Genomic DNA, 23,129 nt, shown 5'->3' with positions numbered 1-23,129 from the left:
AGGAACTGCTGGCCAAGGAACTTAACACTATGAGACTCTAAGACTGTGGATTCCCATACCTGCCCCTGCTTGTTCTTTTCTGCTTTATCAGTTGTCTTGCTCTAATTTCTTTCCAAGTGAGCCTTCACAATGTATCCTAGGGAGTAATTTCCTAAGAGTTGCCTTTTAGCAAGAATTCTTGTATCTCTGTTAAGTGTGGCAGGCAGAGAAAAACTTCATGAGCCATCCCTTAGATGAAGGGAAGCAACTTGACTGAGCTAAATGGACAGCCCAGGGGAGTAGCTGAGTTAGAGCACCCCCTTAGGGTCTGTGTCCACATGTTGTTCACATATAAAAGTAAACAGAGAAAATTACTATTGTGCAGCATCAAACATTCTATAATACAAATTTTTTAAATCAGAGGCTTTAAAAACATGAAGCCAAGTTGCTCAAATAGTCATCAAATATCTACCGAGAATTCTGTTGTGACGGTGAAATACTGTCTTGAGCAGCAAAGGTTTGTGGCTTCTCTGTAGCTAAAACTAATTAACATCTCCCAAGTGATCCATCTGTGTGTTCGAGGTATATCAACAGAAAAGACAACTTTGAAAAAAGTTAAGGTCAAGGTACCACCCACTGTGAGAAAAGAGTGGAGAAAGAGCCTATCAGCAATAACACAAGGAGCCATGCAAGTCTTCCCAGATATCCCAGGCTTTTAATGTTGTATCCTATTCTGCTCAGTAAGCAAATTTTATAGTCGTATATATATATACAAGTTTTCAAGTTTTCTGAATAGATCTACCCAGTCGATTAACAATTACCCTTTTAGGTAAACTACCCAGCATTTCTGGCTTATCAATAAAACCAAAGTGACAATCAATAAATTGACAATCAATCCCTCAGAATTTATCCATTCTTGTGTTTAGATGGCACCCTGAAAATTCAGTTAAAGGAAGTCAGTCAAATCCCACAGTAGATGGCCAAAGAAAGAAATGCCTAATCATAAAAATACCACAGCTAATTACAAATAGTGATCAGGTTCTAAAGAGATTGTCTCTCAGGTAGATTCTAATAGAAACCTTCAACAGTTGGGGTAACAGATACCCTTATGACTGATCGGCTCAATGACAGAACATGACAAAAACATTAAAAATGTCTGCACCTTCACACATTCATATCACAAGTCTAGTTAGAAGGAAATACATAGAAAAGATAGAATTTTAAAAAAATAATTTACAAAGGAAGTTCTTTTACTACTTTATCACTTCTAAAATATCACCTTTAAAAAAATTTAAGACTGGAATGACAGATTATTTCCTTCACTGTTGCAAGTAGTGCAAATTTATGAGCAAAGAGGTAAATATCAATACAATTTTTCCTTACACTTGAACATATAAGGGAGCAATAAAACAGATTATAAACCTCATTTGACCTGCTCTGATAAAAAGTCATTCCAGCTGTCTTCAGTCCTGCTCTGTCTCCAGATTTCCAGGATAGGGTTGTGTCACTCAGTCCATCCACAATAGGTTGGATAGGAGAGTCTGTAGTAACTGCCAGAAGACCACCTTTTATTCTGGGTTGCTTGACTGGCATTTGGCTTTACATTCCAAGAGTACCTATTCTGAGAATAGTCTCCTCCCGGGGGACCAGGAGGAGGGATACGGTCTCTCCGGTAAACATCCTGATATGGTGAAAATTTTCTTAAAACAAAAAGTAATAAAATACTATTAACTTCAATGAAATATAAAATAAGCTTTATAAAATAATACATACATACTCTGGTTCTACTGTTTTCTACATATGTGACCTTAGCAGATAGACTACCTTTATATTTTGGACTCCTGAGCTCTTTATAAAATGGAGCTGATAATACCGTCCATCTTCATGGGTTGTTTTGAAGGTAAATTAAGACAATATATTTAAATTACCTACCACATGCCCTGGCAAACAGTAGGTTCCCAAGAGCCTTTCCACATTTCCCTACAGAGATTATGCCCATACTATTCTAATCAGATACTTTCTCTCCAAGTCTAGCAGGGCTGACATGAGACAGAATAAGCTATTCATTTTTGAAAACAGAAAACTTTCACTTTATAAATAAATATATAATTCAATTATAAAGTACAGAAATTCTAGCCATACTACATGCAACAAATCTGGCAAATTAAGATTTCAGTTTCATTGCTTCAAAAGCAAGATCAGCCAAGATCAGTAAATCTAATAAAATAATTTTTTAAAAAAATAGGAAATCTGAGAAAAGGAAAAATAATACCCCAGTCCCCAAATTCTCAATCCCACTTTAATCTAATTCGGCCGGTTAATATTTCCTTTTAGTCTATTCCCCCTGGCATCTTTTTTTTGACTGTTGAATCACAACCAACTCTTTTCACTTACCATAAGTGAGCTCTTACTTTCAATGGTTTTATAAAGTGTCATAGTATGAATATGATTAATTTACTTAGCTATTCTTCATTGTTAGAAATGCAAGCTGCTACCAAGTTTTCCACTACTATAAATAATGCTGGGATTAATCTCAGAACATATACTACTATATCTTGAGCACCTAGTCCAGTGTATGATACATAGTAGACAGTTGAGAAATATGCTGTATGACTTAACAAATATAGATTTTTCCACATTTTGAAGTATTCCCTTAGTCTCAGTGTGGAGTTACCAGGTATAAACATTCTTATGGCTCCTAAAGTTGTGTTTCAAAAGAGCTGTACCAATTTGCAGTGCCACTGGCAAGATGGGCAACATCTTTTTGGAATGTTTACACGTTCTAAAGATGCCGACATCTTTTTGAAAGTGTTTTCAATGTGCTAAAGTACTTTATTAACTCATGTAATAGTTACAATCCCTAAGAGGTATGTGTTATTAAAATTTCCATCTGACTGATGAGAAACTAGAAATTTAGAGATCTTACCACAGATCACAAGGGGGGGTAAATGGCACAGCCAGGATGCAAACCCAGGTCCAGCCTGACAACCACTACACTGGACGTTTTATCAAAAACTGTTGCTAAATTAATAGGCAAAGAATAGTACTCTGCCATTTTAACTGTACTGAGGTTTTTCCTGTTTCCCAGGTAAACATATTTTTGTGACTTAGTTTAAATCCTCAGCAAATTTCTCTACTGGAATTTTACTGTTTTCCCTATAATCTGTATTTACTTTATAAATAACAATCACCCTTATTCTGAAAACTATACCACTATTAATATAGCCTAAGAACGCAAGATCTTTTTTGGTAGTAACATCAAATTATTGGCTTCAACTAAGTTTAGTATCAGTGAAAATTTTTAAGTCCTTTTCCCAACTGCCTCTGAAAAGTCAGATTCCCCACCCTCTACTTGATTTTCCAGCCCTAAATGTAAAACAAGGAGCGAAAGATACCTCCTGGGTTGATTGATCAGCAAGAAAATGTCAATTCCTCACCAATTGCATGACGTGTTTACAGTAATTTATAATATTAATTTCTATTTCAATTCTAGAAAAGGGACAGCAGAAATACCTTATTGACTGCTGCAAACCTTGATTCTGTATGTGGAAATGCCGAGAAGGTGTTCTGTAACCTTGTGTTCGATGTAGGTTATACCTAGGTTCTTGGTTAACAGACTTATTAGTGGTGTGGACTGGTTCCATCAGATGTGTTGTGTCTTCAAAACCACTTGATCTGGATACACTGGACTCCCAATTCCTCAAAGAGAATGTTTTCACACAGTATTACTGGTTTCCAAATTTAGTAGCCAATTTAGTGACTTTGTTTTGGCCTATGAATAAAACCACCTCATCCTCCCCCTATTCCTATTGATTTAGGTTTCCTAGAGCAAGTAAACAAGCTATGAGAAGAACACCTACGTGCAGCTAAAAGATATAAAAGCAGATGTCCCTAGCCACAAATCTCACACATAAAATGAAACTTACTTTCTGATGGGCCCATTCTGAAGGTCCTCAATGTAGTTTTGTCTTTCCAAGCAATGTCCTCGGCACCTGTTGAATACTGAGGAGTGGATGAACTGTTAAAAATAACTGTATGAAAAGTAAATCTTTCCCAGAGAATGCAGATCACAGCTGAAATCCACTGACAAATTATTCAGGACATTTGTTACACCTCTCTATTTCCAGATATATCCCTTTATAAACGTTTGGCAAAAGATTCTTACGTCAGGACAAATGAATCACAAGATTTTCTTTGTTTCAAAAATTTAAGAAATGCATCTATATTTCCAACTTCAACTTTTATAAAAAAGGGAAAAATAGTGACAATCCCCATACTTACATTCAATTGCATCATCTGGCCTCATGTCTTCTACATCAATCAAATATCTAACAAAACAACATACATAATTCAAGTCATTTATATATGAAAAGAAAAAGTCAAGTTTTTTTAAAAAGGTCCAATTTCACTTACAAATACAGATATAAAAATCCTAAGAAAGGCCTTTATTTGGATTAAAGATGGTGGCATGAGAGGTGAGACAGAGGCTTCCTCCTAAAATGGCATACAATTCAAAAATATAGTTGGTGCAACTAATCCTGAGAGAGCAACAGGAAAGAGGACTGTGCCAGACTGCATACACCTGTAGAAAAGAGCAGACCTCACAGAAAAGGGTAACATACCAAAGCTGTGGCCCAGAGGGACCCAAGCCCTTCCCCCACCCCAGCTCACCGGTGGGAGGAAGAGAAACGGAGCAGGGAGGGAGTGGAAAGCCTGGGACTGCTGAATACCTAGCTCCGGAGATCTGCTCTGGGAGCACAAACTGACATTTCATGGTGCTTTCATGATACTCGCGTGATTATGGGGTTGGGAAGCTAATTACAGGCAGAATTCCTGGAGAGACTGAGATTCCAGCCACTTGTGGAAAGCAGGGATCCATATCCGGCTGCTCTGGGACAAAAGCTTATACCTGTGTGCTCGGCCCACTGGTTCAGGCAGTGGAGACAGGCATAGCAGCCAGGAAGCAGGAAACAGCTCTTTCCTCCCCCTAGGCACCAATACCGCTCTCCTGTAACACTGCAACATTGCTTCAGGGGCTGAGCAGCTCCAGAGAGTAGAGCTTCTGGACACTAGAGGGCGCCCTATACAAATATGAAACACCAAAGGAACCTGGTCCAGGGTAAAAGTGATATAACTCCAGAAAAAGATTTAACTGACCTGGACCTTATGACTCTTCCTGAAAGGGAGTTCAAAATAAAAATAATCAACATGCTAATGGAGGTACGGAAAGATATCCAAGAACTCAGGAATGAATTCGGGTCGGAGATCCAATCGTTGAAGAGCACAATGGAGGGTATTAAAAGCAGGTTGGATACGGTGGAGGAGCCAATTAATGAAATAGAAACCAGAGAAGAGGAATACAAAGAAACTGAGGCACAGAGAGAAAAAAGGATCTCTAAGAATGAAAGAATATTGAGAGAACTGTATGACCAATCCAAAAGGAACAATATTCGCATTCTAGGGATACCAGAAGAAGAAGAGAGAGAAAGGGATAGAAAGTGTCTTTGAGGAGGTAGTTGCTGAAAACTTCCCCAATCTGGGGAAGGAGATAGTTTCTCAGGCCATGGAGATCCACAGATCTCCCAACAAAAGGGACCCAAGGAAGAAAACACCAAGACATATAGTAATAAAATTGGCAAAGATCAAGGATAAGGACAGACTGTTAAAAGCAGCCAGAGACAGAAATAACATGACAAACAAAGGAAAGCCCATCAGGCTAACATCAGACATTTCAGCAGAAACCTTACAGGCCAGAAGGGAGTGGCATGATGTATTTAATGCCATGAAGCAGAAGGGCCTAGAACCAAGATTACTTTATCCGGCGAAATTATCATTTAAATTTGAAGAAGGGATTAAACAATTTTCAGATAAGCAAAAGCTGAGAGAATTTACCTCCTACAAACCATCTCTACAGTCTATTTTCGAGGGACTGCTATAGATGGAAGTGCTCCTAAGATTTAACAGCTGTCACCAGAGGAAATAAAACCACAGTAAATAAAGTAGAACTGCTAATTACTAAGCAAATGCAAAATTAAGTGAACTATCCCCAAAGTCAATCAAGAGATAGACAAAGAATACAGAAAATGATACCTAATATATAAAGAATGGAGGAGGAAGAAAAAGGAAGAGAAAAAGAAAAGAACTTTTAGATTGTGTTTGTAACAGCATATCAAGTGAGTTAAGTTAGACTCTTAGATAGTAAGGAAGTTAACCCTGAACCTTTGGTAACCATGAATCTAAAGCCTGCAATGGCAATAAGTACATACCTATCGATAATCACCCTAAATGTAAATGGACTGAATGCACCAATCAAAAGACACAGAGTCACTGAATGGATAAAAAAACAAGACCCATCTATATGCTGCCTACAAGAGACTCACTTTAAACCCAAAGACATATACAGACTAAAAGTGAAGGGATGGAAAAAGATATTTCATGCAACTAACAGAGAAAAAAGCAGGTGTTGCAGTACTTGTATCAGACAAAATAGACTTCAAAACAAAGAAAGTAACAAGAGACAAAGAAGGACATTACATAATGATAAAGGGGTCAATCCAACAAGAAGATATAGCCATTATAAATATCTATGCTCCCAACACAGGAGCACCCACATATGTGAAACAAATACTAACAGAATTAAAAGGGGAAGTAGAATATAATGCATTCATTCTAGGAGACTTCAACACTCCACTCACTCTGAAGGACAGATCAACGAGACAGAAGATAAGTAAAGAGACAGAGGCACTGAACAACACAATAAAACAGATGGACCTAACAGACATCTACAGAACTCTACACTCAAAAGCAACAGAATACACATTCTTCTCAAAGGCACATGGAACATTTTCAAGAATAGACCATATACTAGGCCATAAAAAGAGCCTCAGTAAATTAAAAAAGATTGAAATTGTACCAGTCAGTTTCTCAGACCACAAAGGTATGAAACTAGAAATAAATTACACAAAGAAAATGAAAAATCCCACAAACATATGGTGCCTTCACAACATGCTCCTAAATAACCAATGGATCAATGACCAAATAAAAACAGACATCCAGCAATATATGGAGAAAAATGACAACAATAATTCAACACTGCAAAATTTGTGGGACGCAGTCAAAGGCTGTGCTAAGAGGAAAGTATATTGCAAAACAGGCCTACCTCAAGAAAGAAGACAAATCTCATATAAGCAGTCTTAACTCACAATTAATGAAACTAGAGAAAGAACAACAAATAAGGCCCAAAGTCAGTAGAAGGAGGGACATAATAAAGATTAGAGCAGAAATAAGCAAAATTGAGAAGAATAAAACAATAGAATCAATGAAAGCAAGAGCTGGTTCTTCGAGAAAATAAACAAAATAGATAAACCCCTAGCCAGACTTATCAAGAAAAAAAGAGATTGTACTCACATGAACAGAATCAGAAATGAGAAAGGAAAAATCACTATGGACACCACAGAAATACAAAGAATTATTAGAGAATACTATGAAAAACTATATGCTAACAAACTGGATAACCCAGAAGAAATGGACAACTTTCTAGAAAAATACAACCTTCTAAGGCTGACCAAGGAAGAAACAAAATCTGAACAGACCAATTACCAGTAACAAAATTGAACTGGTAATCAAAAACCTACCTAAGAACAAAACTCCTGGAACAGATGGCTTCACCGCTGAATTTTATCAAACATTTAGTGAAGACCTACTATCCATTCTCCTTAAAGTTTTCCAAAAAATAGAAGAGAAGAGAATATTTCCAAACTCATTCTTTGAGGCCAGCATCACTCTAATACCAAAACCAGTCAAAGACACCACAAAAAAAATAAAATTACAGACCAGTATCCCTAATGAACATAGATGCAAAAATACTCAACAAATATTAGCAAACCAAATTCAAAAATACATCAGAAAGATCATCCATCATGATCAAGTAGGATTTATGCCAGGGATGCAACATTCGAAAACCCATCAACATCATCCACCACATAAACAAAAAGACAAAAACCACATAATCGTCTCCATAGATGCTGAAAAAGCATTTGACAAAATTCAACAACCATTCATGATAAAAACTCTCAACAAAATGGGTATAGAGGGCAAGTACCTCAACATAATAAAGGTCATATATGACAAACCTACAGTAAACATTATACTTAACAGCGAGAAGCTGACAGCTTTTCCTTTAAGATCGGGAAAAAGACAAGGATGAGCACACTCCCCACTTCTATTCAACATACTACTGGAGGACCAAGCCACGGCAATCAGACAACACAAAGAAATAAAAGGCATCCAGATTGGCAAGGAAGAAGTTAAACTCTCCCTGTTTGCAGATGACATGATATTGTACGTAAAAAACCCTAAAGAATCCACTCCAAAACTACTACATCTAATATCTGAATTCAGCAAAGTTGCAGGATATAAAATTAATACACAGAAATCTGTGGCTTTCCTATACACTAACAATGAACTAGCAGAGAGAGAAATCAGGAAAACAATTACATTCACAATTGCATCAAAAAGAATAAAATACTTTCACTCATATGTGGAGTATAAGAGCAAAGAAAAACTGAAGGAACAAAACAGCAGCAGAATCACAGAGCCCACGAATGGACTAACAGTTACCATAGGGAAAGGGACTGGGGAGGATGGGTGGGAAGGGAGGGATAAGGGTGGGAAAAAGAAAGGCGGCATTACAATTAGCATCTTTAATGTGGAGGGAGTACGGGGCAGGCTCTACAACACAGAGAAGACAAGTAGTGATTTTACAGCATCTTACTACGCTGATGGACAGTGACTGTGAAGGGGTAGGTGGGGGTACATGGTGAAGGGGGGAGCCTACTAAACATAATGTTCTTCATGTAGTTGTAGATTAATGATACCAAAATAAAACAACAACAACACACACACACACACACACACACACACAAAGAATAAAATACCTAGGAATAAACCTAACCAAGGAAGTGAAACACCTATACTATGAAAACTAGAAGACACTCAGGAGAGAAATTAAAGAAGATACCAATAAATGGAAACACATCCCATGCTCATGGATAGGAAAAATTAATGTCAAAATGGCCATCCTGCCTAAAGCAATCTACAGATTCAATGCAATTCCTATCAAAATACCAACAGCATTCTTCAACGAACTAGAGAAAATTGTCCTAACATTCATATGGAACCACAAAAGACCTCGAATAACCAAAGCAACCCTGAGAAGGAAGAATAAAGCAGGGGGACTTATGCTCCCCAATTTCAAGCTGTACTACAAAGCTACAGTAATCAAGACAATTTTGTACTGGCACAAGAACAGACCCATAGACCAATAGAACAGACTAGAGAGCCCTGATATAAACCCAACCATATATGGTCAATTAATATATGATAAAGGAGCCATGGACATACAATGGGGAAATGACAGCCTCTTCAACAGCTGGTGCTGGCAAAACTGGACAGCTACATGTAGGAGAATGAAACTGGACCATTGTCTAACAACATACACAAAAGTAAATTTGAAATGGGTCAAAGACCTGAATGTAAGTCATGAAACCATAAAACTCTTAGAAAAAAACAGGCAAAAATCTTTTGGACATAAATATGAGCAACTTTTTCATGAACATATCTCCCCGGGCAAGGGAAACAAAAGCAAAAATGAACAAGTGGAACCATATCAAGCTGAAAAGCTTCTGTACAGCAAAGGACACCACCAATAGAACAAAAAGGCATCCTACAGTATGGGAGAATATATTCCTAAATGACAGATTCAATAAAGGGTTGACATCCAAAATATATAAAGAGCTCACGCACCTCAACAAACAAAAAGCAAATAACCCAATTAAAAAATGGGCAGAGAAGCTGAACAGACAGTTCTCCAAAGAAGAAATTCAGATGGCCAACAGGCACATGAAAAGATGCTCCACATCGCTAGTCATCAGAGAAATGCAAATTAAAACCACATGGAGATATCATCTCACACCAGTAAGGATCACCACCATCCAAAAGACAAAGAACAACAAATGTTGGCGAGGTTGTGGAGAAAGGGGAACCCTCCTACACTGCTGGTGGGAATGTAAATTAGTTCAACCATTGTGGAAAGCAGTATGGAGGTTCCTCAAAAAACTCAAAATAGAAATACCATTTGACCCAGGAATTCCACTCCTAGGAATTTACCCTAAGAATGCAGCAGCCCAGTTTGAAAAAGACATGCACTCCTATGTTTATCGCAGCACTGTTTACAATAGCCAAGAAATGGAAGCAACCTAAGTGTCCATCAGTAGATGAATGGATAAAGAAGAGGTGGTACATATACACAATGGAATATTATTCAGCCGTAAGAAGAAAACAAGTCCTACCATTTGCAACAACATGGATGGAGCTAGAGGGTATTATGCTCAGTGACATAAGCCAGGCGGAGAAAGACAAGTACCAAATGATTTCACTCATCTGTGGAGTATAAGAACAAAGAAAAAAACTGAAGGAACAAAACAGCAGCAGACTCACAGAACCCAAGAATGGACTAACAGTTACCAAAGGTAAAGGGACTGGGTAGGATGGGTGGGGAGGGATAAGGGTGGGGGATAAAGAAAGGGGGCATTATGATTAGCATGTGTAATGTGGTGGTGGGGGGCACGGGGAGAGCTGTACAACACAGAGAAGACAAGTAGTGATTCTACAGCGTCTTGCTGTGCTGATGGGCAGTGACTGTAGTGGGGTAGGTGGGGCTGACTTACTGATGGGGGTGTCTAATAGACATACTGTTCCTCATGTAATTGTAGATTAATGATACAAAAAAAAAAAAGTAAGTAAGGCATACTTAGTATGATGGCATATTTATCAGGAACCAACAAACACCAAAAGGCAAACTGGGAAAAACATTAACATTGTATCTAAAAAGTACTATCTAACGAACTGGACGGGCCAGAAACTTGGAAGTCACCATCACTGTCAGCCATTTCTTCCTTACCCCCTGCTCAACCCACCACCAAGTTGTAACAAGGGTATTACCTAAGTATCTCTAGAGAATGTTCACAGCTTTCCACAAAAATGACCATGCCACACCCAAGCCACCATTATGCCTCTTCTACAAAAACCTTCTAACTTATCTCATTGCTTCCACTCTTTCCCCTACAATGTATTCTCCACTTGGTGGAAAAATGATACCTTGAAAATGCAAATTTCATCATTCTCCACACACTCACCTTCAACAAAAAAGTTCAACAGTTCTCTGCTACTCATAAGACAAAGTCTAAAACGTTAAAGAGAGGCCTGCATGACCCAGCTCCATACTTCCAGCTCCATTTTAATGCTTTACTCCCTCCAGGCCCAGCTCCCTGGCCAGTCCCTCCAACACAGCACATGCTTTCCTGCTGTCAGTCTTTGCTGTTCCTTTGACCCAGAATTCTCCCCCCAATGTCCCTACCTGGTTAATACCTATTTATCCTTCAGGTATCAACTCAATCATCTGTATGGAAACCTCTAATCTCTGTGATGAGGCCAAATCCTCCCCAGTAATGTGCTCTCACAGTACCATGTCCTGTCCGTCCCGGCACTTGTTCAGGTTGTAACTCTACAGGCAATTATGTGATTCTCGAGTATCTATTCCCTCCCTAGACTGGTAGGATTCAGAGAAGGCTGGTCAAGTCTCTCTGCCCACAAAGTCTTACAAGTCGTTTTGCCAGCACCCAGCACAGTGCTTACACATTGAAGATACCTAATACATATTTTTGAATGAACATAAATTGGCACAGTGCAGCAACATCCACAAAAACACAAGGGTTGCTGTGATTCAGAAATTCCATTCTGAGTCAAATTGTCTCTGAGAAGATAGTATATATATATATTCAAAGATGTTCATACAGGAATATTAACTACTTCAATATTTTATAATATCAACAACTTATGACTTTCTTATGGTCATCAGTAAGCGAAGCAGCAATGCAACCTTAAAAAAGAATGAGGTCTCCAAAGACTTTTATACGAAGACATCTGCCATACACTACATTATAAAACAGGATGCCTTAATATTATACCATTAACCTGAAGTTAGTATGTCAACTATACTTCAATGAAAAATTAAAAAAAAAAAAAAAAATAAAGCCCTTCTCAAAATAAATAAGGAAATAAATATCATACCATTAAAGTACATGTACATGCTTATGTCTGCATTTTTAAAGTCTGAAAAAACAGGTTAAACGATTTCCGGTGGTATCTCTGGGTGGGGGTAGGACCGCCTTCTCCTTCATAAGCTTCTACGCTGATTTTCTGCAACCAGCTTACTTTACTATTGTAAACCAAACAACTGGAACAGGGTCTGCCTCTCGAGGTTGGCAACTCACCTGCAGATGAGGTAGCCAGTCCTGTTTACACCATGGGTACAGTGGACGCCAATAAGTTTGTCTGTAAAACAGGGAATAGAGTTAAAGTCACACTGACACGCTACCAACAAGTGATGCGCCTTTCTGGAGAGTGACATTTCTTAGTCACACAACACTACCACTACCCTGAAAAGGAGTAACTCTGAAGAGGAATGTGATTTTGTGTTTAGGAACATACTATAAAGAATTATCTAATAAAAGTCAAAATTCACTGTCTCTGGGAAACTGTGAAGAGCCCCCAGTTAGACACAAGGGTATAGACGGGAGAAGGACCGGTCAGGTCCAAACAGCTAAACCATACTGAGATAAACCCATCTGTCTTCCTAGAGAGTGCCCATCAGTCATTGATTTCAGTACAGGAAAAGGGAGTGGGAAAAAAAACAAAACAGGCTAGAAGAAGAATGAAATTTGGTTTTGAGTGACACAAATGCGACGCATTCACTTTTGATGCTGAGTTATTAAAAAGAACAGCTCCCGTAGCACTCCCTTCAAGGCCTCAAGGTGCTTCCACTCCTCTCACTGTTGGCTCCCCACATACCACAGGCCCCTGCACCCCATCAAGTACCTAGATGAACAGCTCTGCCCCTATTTTATGATGAAAAAGCAAGACTTGGAAATATGTAAGTCTAAGCTACACAGCAGGCAAACAGAACAAAGTCTAGACTCAAGTCTAAGATTTCTCCAAGTATGCCACAGTATTTCTTAGTCCATCATTTAAAAACATTACACAGAAATTAAATTTTAAAACTGTAGTTTTTTATTTATGCCTGCAAAGCATAGGTCGGTGACTACCTGGTGTCTCGTAAGAAAGGACTTGTATTTTCCTGTCTGGATTACTACCTCCCTACTTCTGATTGCTACTATTTCAATTGTTCCTTCACATGGAAGATGTTATCTTTCCTAAATGTAAACTTGGTTGGGTTACTCCCTTGCTTAAAAATCTTCATTTAGCATACAGTAATGCCCACACTCTGAGCAGAGCATTTAGAACTCTTTATAAAGATATCAATCTGTGTTTCCAACTCACCTGTAATTCCACAATGATCCGAACTATGGCTTACAAGGGCCTGCATAACCCACCTCCCTCCTGGCATGGCCAGCCTCTCTGATCCCATTTTCTACTGCTCTAAACTCAGTGCTCCCTCCCTACTCCAGCCACACTGACTTCCTTACTAGTCCTAAATATGCTGAGCATAGTTGTACCTCAGAGGCTTTGTACCACTATTCCCTCTGCTTTAGGACACTTTTCCACCACCCCTCTAATACCAGTGGCTTGGTTCCTCATTTCCTTTTAGGCTGTCCTCAAACAACACCTTCATACGCCTTCCCTGACCACCCAGCACACTCCCTCCCTTCTCCATCCTGTTTGGTGCTCTCCAAAGCACTTATCATCATGACATTCCATGTACTCACTTCATTCTCTCTCCCCGGCTAGAATGCAGAGGATGGACGAGCAAGAACTGTCCTCTGCTCCTACTTCCCACAACAGTGCCTTCAACTTAGCAGGTATCACATAAATATTTGTTGGAAGTGAGCATACGAATTCCTCACCTTTTCACACTACCCCCTCACCCAGCAGAGCTGCCTCTCCATGGCACATGTCAAAGATCTGTGCCTTTTGTACATTTCCTGATACCTGCACTGTTCTTTCCTCATTTTAGTGAAAGCCTCTCACCACCTAGCCCAGATGCTGTCTCCTCAGTGAGGTCTTCCTCAGTCTCTCCTCTATATTCCCGCTGCACTTAATTCTTTTATTATAATTGACCCACTGTCTTATGGTAGAAAATGCCTTGTCCTCTTCATCTGGGAGCTGGTGTCTGTGGAGGGGCCTATCACAGAGGTGGCCAGAATGGATGATAAGCAAGGCCCCGAGACCACTACGGCAGAGCCCCATCAAGTTAGCACCATGGGGGCAGACGACCAACACGGGGCCAGCCTGTGCAACGGACTACACCCGAGAGTGACCGAGATTTACCAATGTGTCCTCGGCACTCTCAGGGACCTTTAGCCCTCATGGAACAGACGGGATGCCATACGGTAGTTCTAGGGAAAGGAGCCTGAAGGAGCGAACAAGCTGGCAGCGGCTCCCTAACATCTCAAGAGGTGATGTTTCTGAAACTACAATTTATACAAATTAGAAAATTTACCTCTATACATGCCCTGCTCAAGGCTCAGCTTCTCACGTTCTAAAGTCAAAGTGGAGGGAAGATATGTTAATGGGGCTTATGACATTTAAGAGCCAGTGCCCACATTAAACAACAAGGTTGTAGTTTAAAAGTTAATCTTAAAACTCCTCTCTCTCTTTCACCCCCTAACTTCCCACTGCCATCTCTATTCTTTTCTACTCCCTGTTGATATGTATATACATATACATACACACATATATATATGTATATACATATACACATATGAAATATTACTGTCTGTCCAGCTCAATAGTGTATATTTCTCAAGCTAAATTTAGAAAGATGGCAGAATGAACACTTCACGCTGTGGGCCAGTCACTTTCCAAAGACAAGAGACCTCGGTTTTAAAATATGAAAAATACAATAGTCTTCCTGATAGTGAGATGCCAGAAAAAGGCACATGGATCCTTAAAATTTGGAAGCTATTAAGATCTATTTGCAACAGAGTAAGGTAGACTTTAAAGCAGGTAGACTTTCTGTCTGCAGAATGACAGTAAGAGGTGGCAGTGTACTTCCACACTTGAACCCAAAGTGGAAAAATAGCAGGAATATCTTAAATACATATGATGAGGATGCCACTCCACTGGTCCATTTTTTTCACTTCTAGGGGTCTCTCTCTCACTCCTAACCTTTGCCTTTTGTTGCCTCTTTTATATACTCTAAGACCCTGAGATTCTTTATCTTTTCCTTTATGTCTCACCTCTTAACCAATATATAAAAGAACATTTTTATATTTCCCATTCAAATTTTTAAAAAATAGGTGAATAAGCTACTTCAGTTCATATCGCTAACTAAAATCACTTTCCAAACTAACTTTGTGGCCATAAGAAGAAGTAACACCTCACTCTATTAGCATCTGACCTTTGACATTTCTACTTTAATAATATTAAACATAATAAGCCAAATGGCAAAACTATTAAAAAATTAAAAACTCCTAACCCATTCAAATGCATACAGAAGTTCAGGTAAGAAGAAAAAAAAACTCACCATTATCTTTATTTTCTTTCAAAAACCCATTAACAGCATATTTGAATTTAAAAATGGTGTCATCATCAGGTACCTGATGCCCAATTGTATAAATTTTTAAGTAAGGAACAGTTTCTGGTAAGTCCTATAATGCAAAACAATGAAAATGTGTATTATTTCATTTGTAGGAAAGAATTAGAAATGAATTAGAGGAGCCAGAAGAAAACCAAGAGATTATAATAAACTTGGCATGTCAGAAATTCTGCTAAAAGAGCCATTTTTTTAATCCCCAAAGCTGCTTCAACCTGGAAGTATCAATTCCTTTTCATTAAAACTGCAGGATGGATAGTCAATAGGCATATAAAACTGCAAGCAAAGTCCATATGAATGAATGTATATGTCACTAAAAATTACATAAATAGTTCTACCTAATATTTTACATTTCAGGGGCCACAAAGCAGCTGTGATTTAAGTAGAATAGAGTCGGAGAAGAATTTGGATTTGAATTGTGAGACAAAGCAAATTTCAGACACTATTAAGAACTGCTATTCTTGGTGTGGGAGAAATTAGGTACCGATAAAAGACAGAAGAGCTTAACTGAAAATGCTGTTGTTCTGAACTTAAACGGAAAGAATCAACGTGAACTTTTGATGTATTTTATTTAAAAACAAACATAGAAACACATTTCCTAGCTCTGACCTAGCTCTGATGAAAAAGGACTCAGGAACCAAACAGAGAAGTTCCAACTGGTCGAAGATGGGGCCTCAGTTAAGAATAATAACTGCAATGGAGTCCACAGTGATACAAATAAATAAACAAAATAAAATCTCATTGGTCACCACTAGAGGATACTAGTGAATCAACTCATTATTTCGAAAACTGTTAAATAAAAGGAAAGAATCATGACACTACATCTGGGCAAGCAAATAGATAATGAGGGGGCAACTTCTTTTGGTAGAAATATACCCAGCCAATAAATGAAGAAAACAACAACAGAATTCACCATTTCTCAAAGCCTCAAACAAATTTATGGACATAGCTATCAATCATCAGTGACTGCTAATATCACAGAAAGACAATCACTAGGAGATATTAGTACTACTACCTCATCAGCAAAGGACTGTTACGAGGATCAACTAAGTCAGTGTATGTGCAAGTACTTTTCACATGGCAAACTGCTATACAAATACTCACAAACGTTAGGTGTCATTGTCTCCCAAGGCCATGCAACCATCAGAGAAGGAAAATTCCTTCCCACTGATATGCTACATGGGCCAACAGATTATATGGGTTTCTGTATCAATAGCAAAAGGTACTAGGAATAGAAAGCATGCAACTCAGAGAACTGTCTTTTCCTCTGATGCTTACACATGCTCAGGCAACTGTTTAAAATAAGTGCTAGGGACATATGAGGTATTCCTTTCTATTAGACTACTGCTATTCTTACTACAGGTTTACTTCATTTTCAAAATAGAGAACACGAAAGCTTACAGCATTTCTTAAGCACATACGAAGCTTACTGCCAAATCTATAATTAAGGAAACCATTTGGTTCCTTTTTTGAACTATTACCCATGAAAGAAGGCCTGGATTCACCTTAATGTAAGATGATAACTACTGAATTACTATGAACTAATACAGTATCTAAAAGGTCCTTTTCAATTAAGGGTTTCACTTACCTCTGGCTTGTAATAGCGGTGAGTATATGTTAAATCAACAATCAGTCCAAGTTCTTCATTCTGTTCTTGGACTTTGTTAAAAAGATCCAAGGGGGAAAAACATTCTTCTGGAGCAAGATTCTCTTCAAAACTCTGGCAGAGAGAATGAGGTAAGAAAGAGCAGATGGGTGCTTAATATCTTTTATTTTATTACCCATTTATTCAAGCCCCATGATGCTAACAATGAGATGCAAAGGAAAATTTCCACTCTTTTGGAAGTTACAAACTATTGTATAATCCTTTCTTTTAGAAAGATTAGAGGAAGAAAATAAACTCACTTCTATCATTTATTTCTCTGTTTATTTGTTTCATGTTGGTCTCCCAGCCAGACAGTAAACTCCCAGAACGACCACATCAGTTTTGTCCCACACTGCATCTCCACCTCCAAGGGGAGTGCCTATAAATAGGCACTTACAAATACTTCTAGAATATTTATATATGTGAAGGGTGGTTTATATTGCTAAACATTTTTTTATGTATTTGGCTTACTTATGTACTCTTTTCTATACCGATATATTTGGTTATTCAAGTGCCAGCAACATACTTTTTTTATTAATTAACAGACTAGTTTTTAGAGGAGTTTCAGGTTCACAGAAAAACTGAGTGGAAAGCACAGAGAGCTTCCAATTATACCCTCTCTCCTTCACCCAACAAAGACTTACCATCAATATTCCAGAACAGTGTGGTCCATTTGTTAGAACCAATAAACCAGCACTGATCTATCATTATCAACTGAAGTCTCCAGTTTATGTTATGAGTCACTCAACATATTGTACATTCTGTCGGTTTTGACCAATGTATAATGACAAGTATTTACCTTACAGTGACATACAGAATAGTTTCACTGCCCTAAAAAGCACCTATGGTCCAGCAACACTTTAATATAGATTAATATCTGGTACGGCTAGATGTCCCCCTTCCACCATTATTCTTCTCTTTCAAAACTTTCCTGGCTACTTAAGTCTATTCTTCAATATGAATTTTGGAATCAGCCTATTTGAGATGATAAATTTATAATTAACACAAGAAGATTTGACATATTTATGGTGTTGAGTCTTCTGCATAATACTGTAAAAGTTTTGAAGAGTAAATTAATTACATCAAGGCATATACTCTCTCCAGTTTCTCACAAAGTTGGAGCTGATGGATCAAATGCCACCTTCAGCTATCTGAACAATGACTAATTTCAGATAACCAATTTATGTTAACCCTTTAGGAAGCCTTCCTTGATTAACCCTATTACGGTTTTACCCTCCTTTGAACTCCCAGGTATTTCTCGCCATGGCAAATATTTGACACTTAACATATTCTCCTTTGTATTCCAGTGTGCTTGAGGAGAGACTGGCAAGTACTGAGGCTGCTTTTCTTTGGTGACTTCCATAAATCACACAGGAGACCAATGTTACACTTCATTGCCACACAGAGATATTTCATCTTCCTGACTCTACTGTATGAACAGGGGGTACACTGGGAGTGGTTCTACAGCCCTGTTATCCCCTTTATGGTACCTTAATCCGAACATTGAATAAAACTACTTGAGTACACAGAGCCAGGAGAAGCTTTTTATAGTGAGTGTGCAAGAGACCTGGGGCCACGTGGAGGAAAGGAAACTGAAGAGTCTCCCTGTGCTTCTCTTGCTGGTGGACTTCCAGACAGGCACTGAGCAGGGACCCTCGTGGAACCTCAGTAATCCACTTTTACAGGCCATGGAATAGGCAATTGAGGCATTGGGACGATCACACAGAAAGGAGGAATACAGGAGCAACCCCTCAGGAACTGCAAATGCGGGTGGGGAGTCCATTCATTCAACAAAAATTGTTAAGTATTTATTATATGTCAAAAAACACTATGCTTGGGGTTGGTGGATGTAAATAAGAACCACATGTTTAACTTTATGAAGCGACTAAGATTTTAAGCACAGAGATGCAAAAGAATGACATAGCAAGTAAAATAGGAACCCTGACCTATGAGTCACAAATTACATCAATTCCCCATACTTTAAAAGTTGAGTTCTTCCACAGACAAATCCACGCTATGCTGGGCAGTTTAATTAGAAACATGAACCTCTTCACCTTTTTTATGTCAGTCAAATCCTTTCCCCACCTATCCCTTTCTGAGTTCAATTGTCAGAGTTTCCATGCTGAAATCATGACCGTACTGATCCAGGTTATTTTTTCAATTGTGACAGTGGTAACAAAGGTGTCTCAATGGCATTTAGTGCATAGGGTCATAGATGCCAGGCATCTGGCCAAATTCAGAACAGTCCTACAAATGTGTCTTACCCCCTAATGACTTCTGAATGTTCTAGTCAACATTCATGTAGGTGAAAAAATTGTTCGTGAGTTAAGCCTTAGAATCAAACTTCATTTCAAGAATAAACATGAAGGCTTTTTTTGCAGTTTTAATGTATAATCCATTTTCCAGGACAGTCATCACCTTATCGACCAAGTGAAGGCTTTGCTTTATTTGGAAATCTGCTAAGTAAGAGCTGTTCATGATTATGGAAACTCCGGCCACTTAGGCAAAATAATTCACCTACATCAGTCCTCATTTAGTTTTTTGAATTCACGAAAGAAGTAACTATTTCTTTATGTCTAGCATAGTTATGGCCATTTACCTATTGAAATGTAAATATATATTACGTTATTTTGAATTTCTATATCTTATTTATTCTTTATGTTATGGCTAGAGCATTACATTGTTTTTCTTTCTTAAAAATTAAGTATGGAAGTAGGTTGTACTTATATGAATTTCATTTCAGGATACCAAAGGGTATTACAAAGTATTTGCTACAAAAAAGGGAAGATGAGGTGTGACAGGGTTGAGAACCAGTGTTCTACACGGTGAATTTGGATTTCTTAAAGAATACTGCTTACCTTTTTCAAAGGAACTTTGAAAGCAATGAAACGGGTTCCTGGCATCCGCTGTCCAACTGGGATATAGTCTTTCCACCTATTAATACAAATTTTTATTAGCCAAATTTTAGGTCAGCCAGTCTCTCTGCATAGAATGAAATCTCCTTGAAAATGAAAAGCAGAACCCAAAAGTAGGTCCTCTCTTCTCTCTACTCTGCATTTCACTGCTCCACCTAGTATCAACCTATACTCCCCTTCTTTCTGCTTCCCCATCTCGAAAACAGACAAGGCAACAGAACAGTGCAAAGGGCTCAACAAATAAGACACATCTAAAACCAGAGGCGGCCAGAACTTCTGCATCCCCAGTAAAATCTAGCCCAATCCTGAACACTAAGGTGCCATTAATACACACATGTTCACTGAAACAGTTTAACTCTTTCACTTTACACTTTATTTTTAGTCCTGATACAACCAATGCCATCAAACGCAACCGTAGTGAACTTCAAGTTCATATTTTAAAAGAAAATTTGATAGACAAGGGGGCCGTGAACTTCACTTAATAAGGCAAGGGGTGACAGTAAAAGGTAGTATTTGAGCTGCCTTCGGTAGGATTTTATACAGAATTAACTTAAGGTTAATTCGGCACATCTTAAGTATAGAAAGTTAGGGCCAAAGAGACACAAGATGAGTCTGGGGAAAGAGGGGATTCAAGACCACGCAGAGTCTTAAAGGCCATGGAAAAGAGTTTGTTTTTATTCTTAAAGCAATGCTTTTGTGCGATATTTACGAGAACTTTCCAAGCTGCGTATTAAAAAGATGTGTTACGTGAAGTACGGAGTGAACAGAAAGAAGAATCAATAAATATATACACTAATTAGGACCTAAAAGCAATAGATCAGGCAAGTTCTGTATTAGGATGCTGACGGAGGAGAGAGGACAGATTGAAAAGATATTCAGGACATAAAAAGAAGGGGACTTAATGAGCTATGAGATGGCGGAAAGCAACGTCTCAAGGAAGAGTTCACTGAAAGCAAAGCCTCAAAATTAACCATTTGAATATACAGAGGGCGAGTTCTCAAATGAGACCTGTTAGAAAGCAACAACATGCCCTTTGCGATTTCTGGAAACAACACACATTTTATCAGTGAAAAGTTTGGTTGTACTGGTGGGCTTTTCATTCAACCTTTGCTCTTAGTAGTATTTTCTGTGCCAAACAGAGCAGCTTGAGGAATGCGGGGGCCTCCATTTTGGTAAGTAAGGGGTGTTCCCAACACTGACAGTCCCATCTTAAAGGGCAGTCCCTATTTCACCCGGGAAACCATGGCCTGCGCCTCGCTTTTATAAGGCCGCGGAGAAATAAAAAAATCACACTGTCCACGTCAGCTACTGTGAGCAGGGCAGCGAAAGCGTCACAGCCTCCCAGGAAGAGGCGCGCGGGCAACGAGCGGCGGCAGCGCTCAGGCAGCTACCGAGGCCCGGGAGCTGCGAGCGGGACGGGCCCGCACCGGGCCGAGGCGGCTCACCTTTCGGGGGCGTGGCTTCCACCCTTCCTCTCGCCGGAGGGCCGTCCGGAAAAGACGCCTCTGTGGCCCCAAAGGTAGTGTGCAGGATGCCATTGGCTCATCTGGGCCCCAAGACGCCGTCCACCCAACTCCAAGAGCCCCAAAGCCGCCAGCCCGGCTCCCTCTCGGCCAGAAGAAGACTTCGGACCGGAAGAGTTTAGGCAGCAACACACACAGCGCCTCGGCTCCTTCTATTGCGCATGCGGCACCGCCCGTGGTTATATCGTCCCCGCGCCGGCCGACTGGATGCTGGAGGCCACAGCGCCCTCCTTAGCCGGCGGTGGGTAGCGCAGGTCGATGAGCTTGCACACCCGCCAGAATTCAAGTAGTACAGGACATGGGATCAAAGTCAAGTCCCACTCCTCCATTTCCTTGTGCGGTTTTTCGGACATTTTCCAAGGGCTTACATTCACATTTACTGTATATGTACTTAAATATATAACTACCTATTTGTACATATATGCGTATCTTCTATTTTATATAAAAGCACCATACTGTATGTATTTTCTTCAATCTATCTTAGATGCTGATTTTCCTGGTCGATTTATGCAAACGTCCTTTTTATTCTTTCTAAAGGCTGCAAAGTACTCCCGTGATTATAAGTACCACAATTTACATAACCTGTCCAATACTGATTAACTTTCTGTTGTTTTCAAATTTTTGTCCTCCTTAAAGACATGCGGCAATGTGAGCATCCTTATACATGTGTTTGGGGAGCCCTGTGTGCTTTCCTCGGTTCTTGTCCCGCCAAGACAAAGAATTGAAGGGCAGAGACACAGTAGTGAAGCAGAGTAAAAGTTTTAATTAAAGTTACTTAGAGAAAAAATGCAGGCGACCTCAGAGAGAGAGGAGCACCCTGAAAGGTTGTAAAGAGAGAGTTTAAAATTAAAAAGGTTGTGCACTTAGAAAGTGCGGGCGACCTCAGAGAGAGGAGTACCTAGTTAGGGGTTTTAGTTGCTTGCTGTCTGTTGCCTAACACATGTATACAACTATATCTAAATTCCTAGCAGAATTGCTGGAATGAAGGATATGCAAACTTAAAAGATTTTCTGCAAGATACAGCCTAACTACTCTCCAAAAGTATTGTATCAACCTACATTCCCACTCTTAGTGAAACTTCTTTTGGGTTCCTGTCATGGGCCAGGTATCATGCTAGAGGTGGACAAGTATGTATTTACATTTTAGCAAATACCAAGAAATAACAGAGAGGTAAGAATGAAGCTTAAGTCTGAAATGTGCACACAGTATCAGGCATAGGGATCTGCACTTGTTTGAAAAATTCTGAATTTTGCCACAGCGGGACAGCAAAGGCAGCATGTCCTACAGTATGTCTGAAGGCAGAGTAGAGTACAAAATCCCAGATTAAACTGTAGAAAATTATAATAGTGAATTTTTTTACTTATTTTTGAAAGTACCTTTCATACACTGTTAGTGTTCTTCGCAACCATTTAGAGCTGGAAAAACAGTCAGAAAAGCCAGGGTTATTGAATGAT

The 23,129-nt window shown here is 39.1% G+C and overlaps 1 protein-coding gene across 1 annotated transcript; it reads right to left on the bottom strand.

Moving 5' to 3' along the window:
• Positions 1 to 672: 672 nt before the first annotated feature.
• On the bottom strand, positions 673 to 21,849 carry LOC118934807 (RNA/RNP complex-1-interacting phosphatase). The gene is made up of 9 exons (XM_036930661.2): positions 21,598 to 21,849; positions 20,096 to 20,171; positions 17,181 to 17,312; positions 15,524 to 15,647; positions 12,312 to 12,372; positions 4,261 to 4,307; positions 3,906 to 3,981; positions 3,493 to 3,678; positions 673 to 1,679 (listed from the first exon to the last, which is right to left on the bottom strand). The coding sequence occupies exons 1-9, from the start codon at positions 21,696 to 21,698 to the stop codon at positions 1,484 to 1,486; spliced, it is 999 nt and encodes a 332-aa protein (XP_036786556.2). The 5' UTR covers positions 21,699 to 21,849; the 3' UTR covers positions 673 to 1,483.
• Positions 21,850 to 23,129: the final 1,280 nt, after the last annotated feature.

This window comes from Manis pentadactyla, chromosome 2 (genome assembly GCF_030020395.1).
Source record: "Manis pentadactyla isolate mManPen7 chromosome 2, mManPen7.hap1, whole genome shotgun sequence".
Taxonomy (NCBI): domain Eukaryota; kingdom Metazoa; phylum Chordata; class Mammalia; order Pholidota; family Manidae; genus Manis; species Manis pentadactyla.
Note: the sequence above shows the minus strand (reverse complement) of the source record. Positions and strands in the feature narration are given on the sequence as shown.

Bases quoted from the DNA above. Each gene is read 5' to 3' on its own strand.
- LOC118934807 (XM_036930661.2), bottom strand. From the start codon at position 21,698: ATGAGCCAATGGCATCCTGCACACTACCTTTGGGGCCACAGAGGCGTC. The intron at 3,982-4,260 runs GTAAGTATGGGG...TCCACTCCTCAG, and splicing joins GCCAGATGATGCAATTGAAT to TATTCAACAGGTGCCGAGGA. The intron at 1,680-3,492 runs GTATTTCTGCTG...TTTTGTTTTAAG, and splicing joins GGTTTGCAGCAGTCAATAAG to AAAATTTTCACCATATCAGG.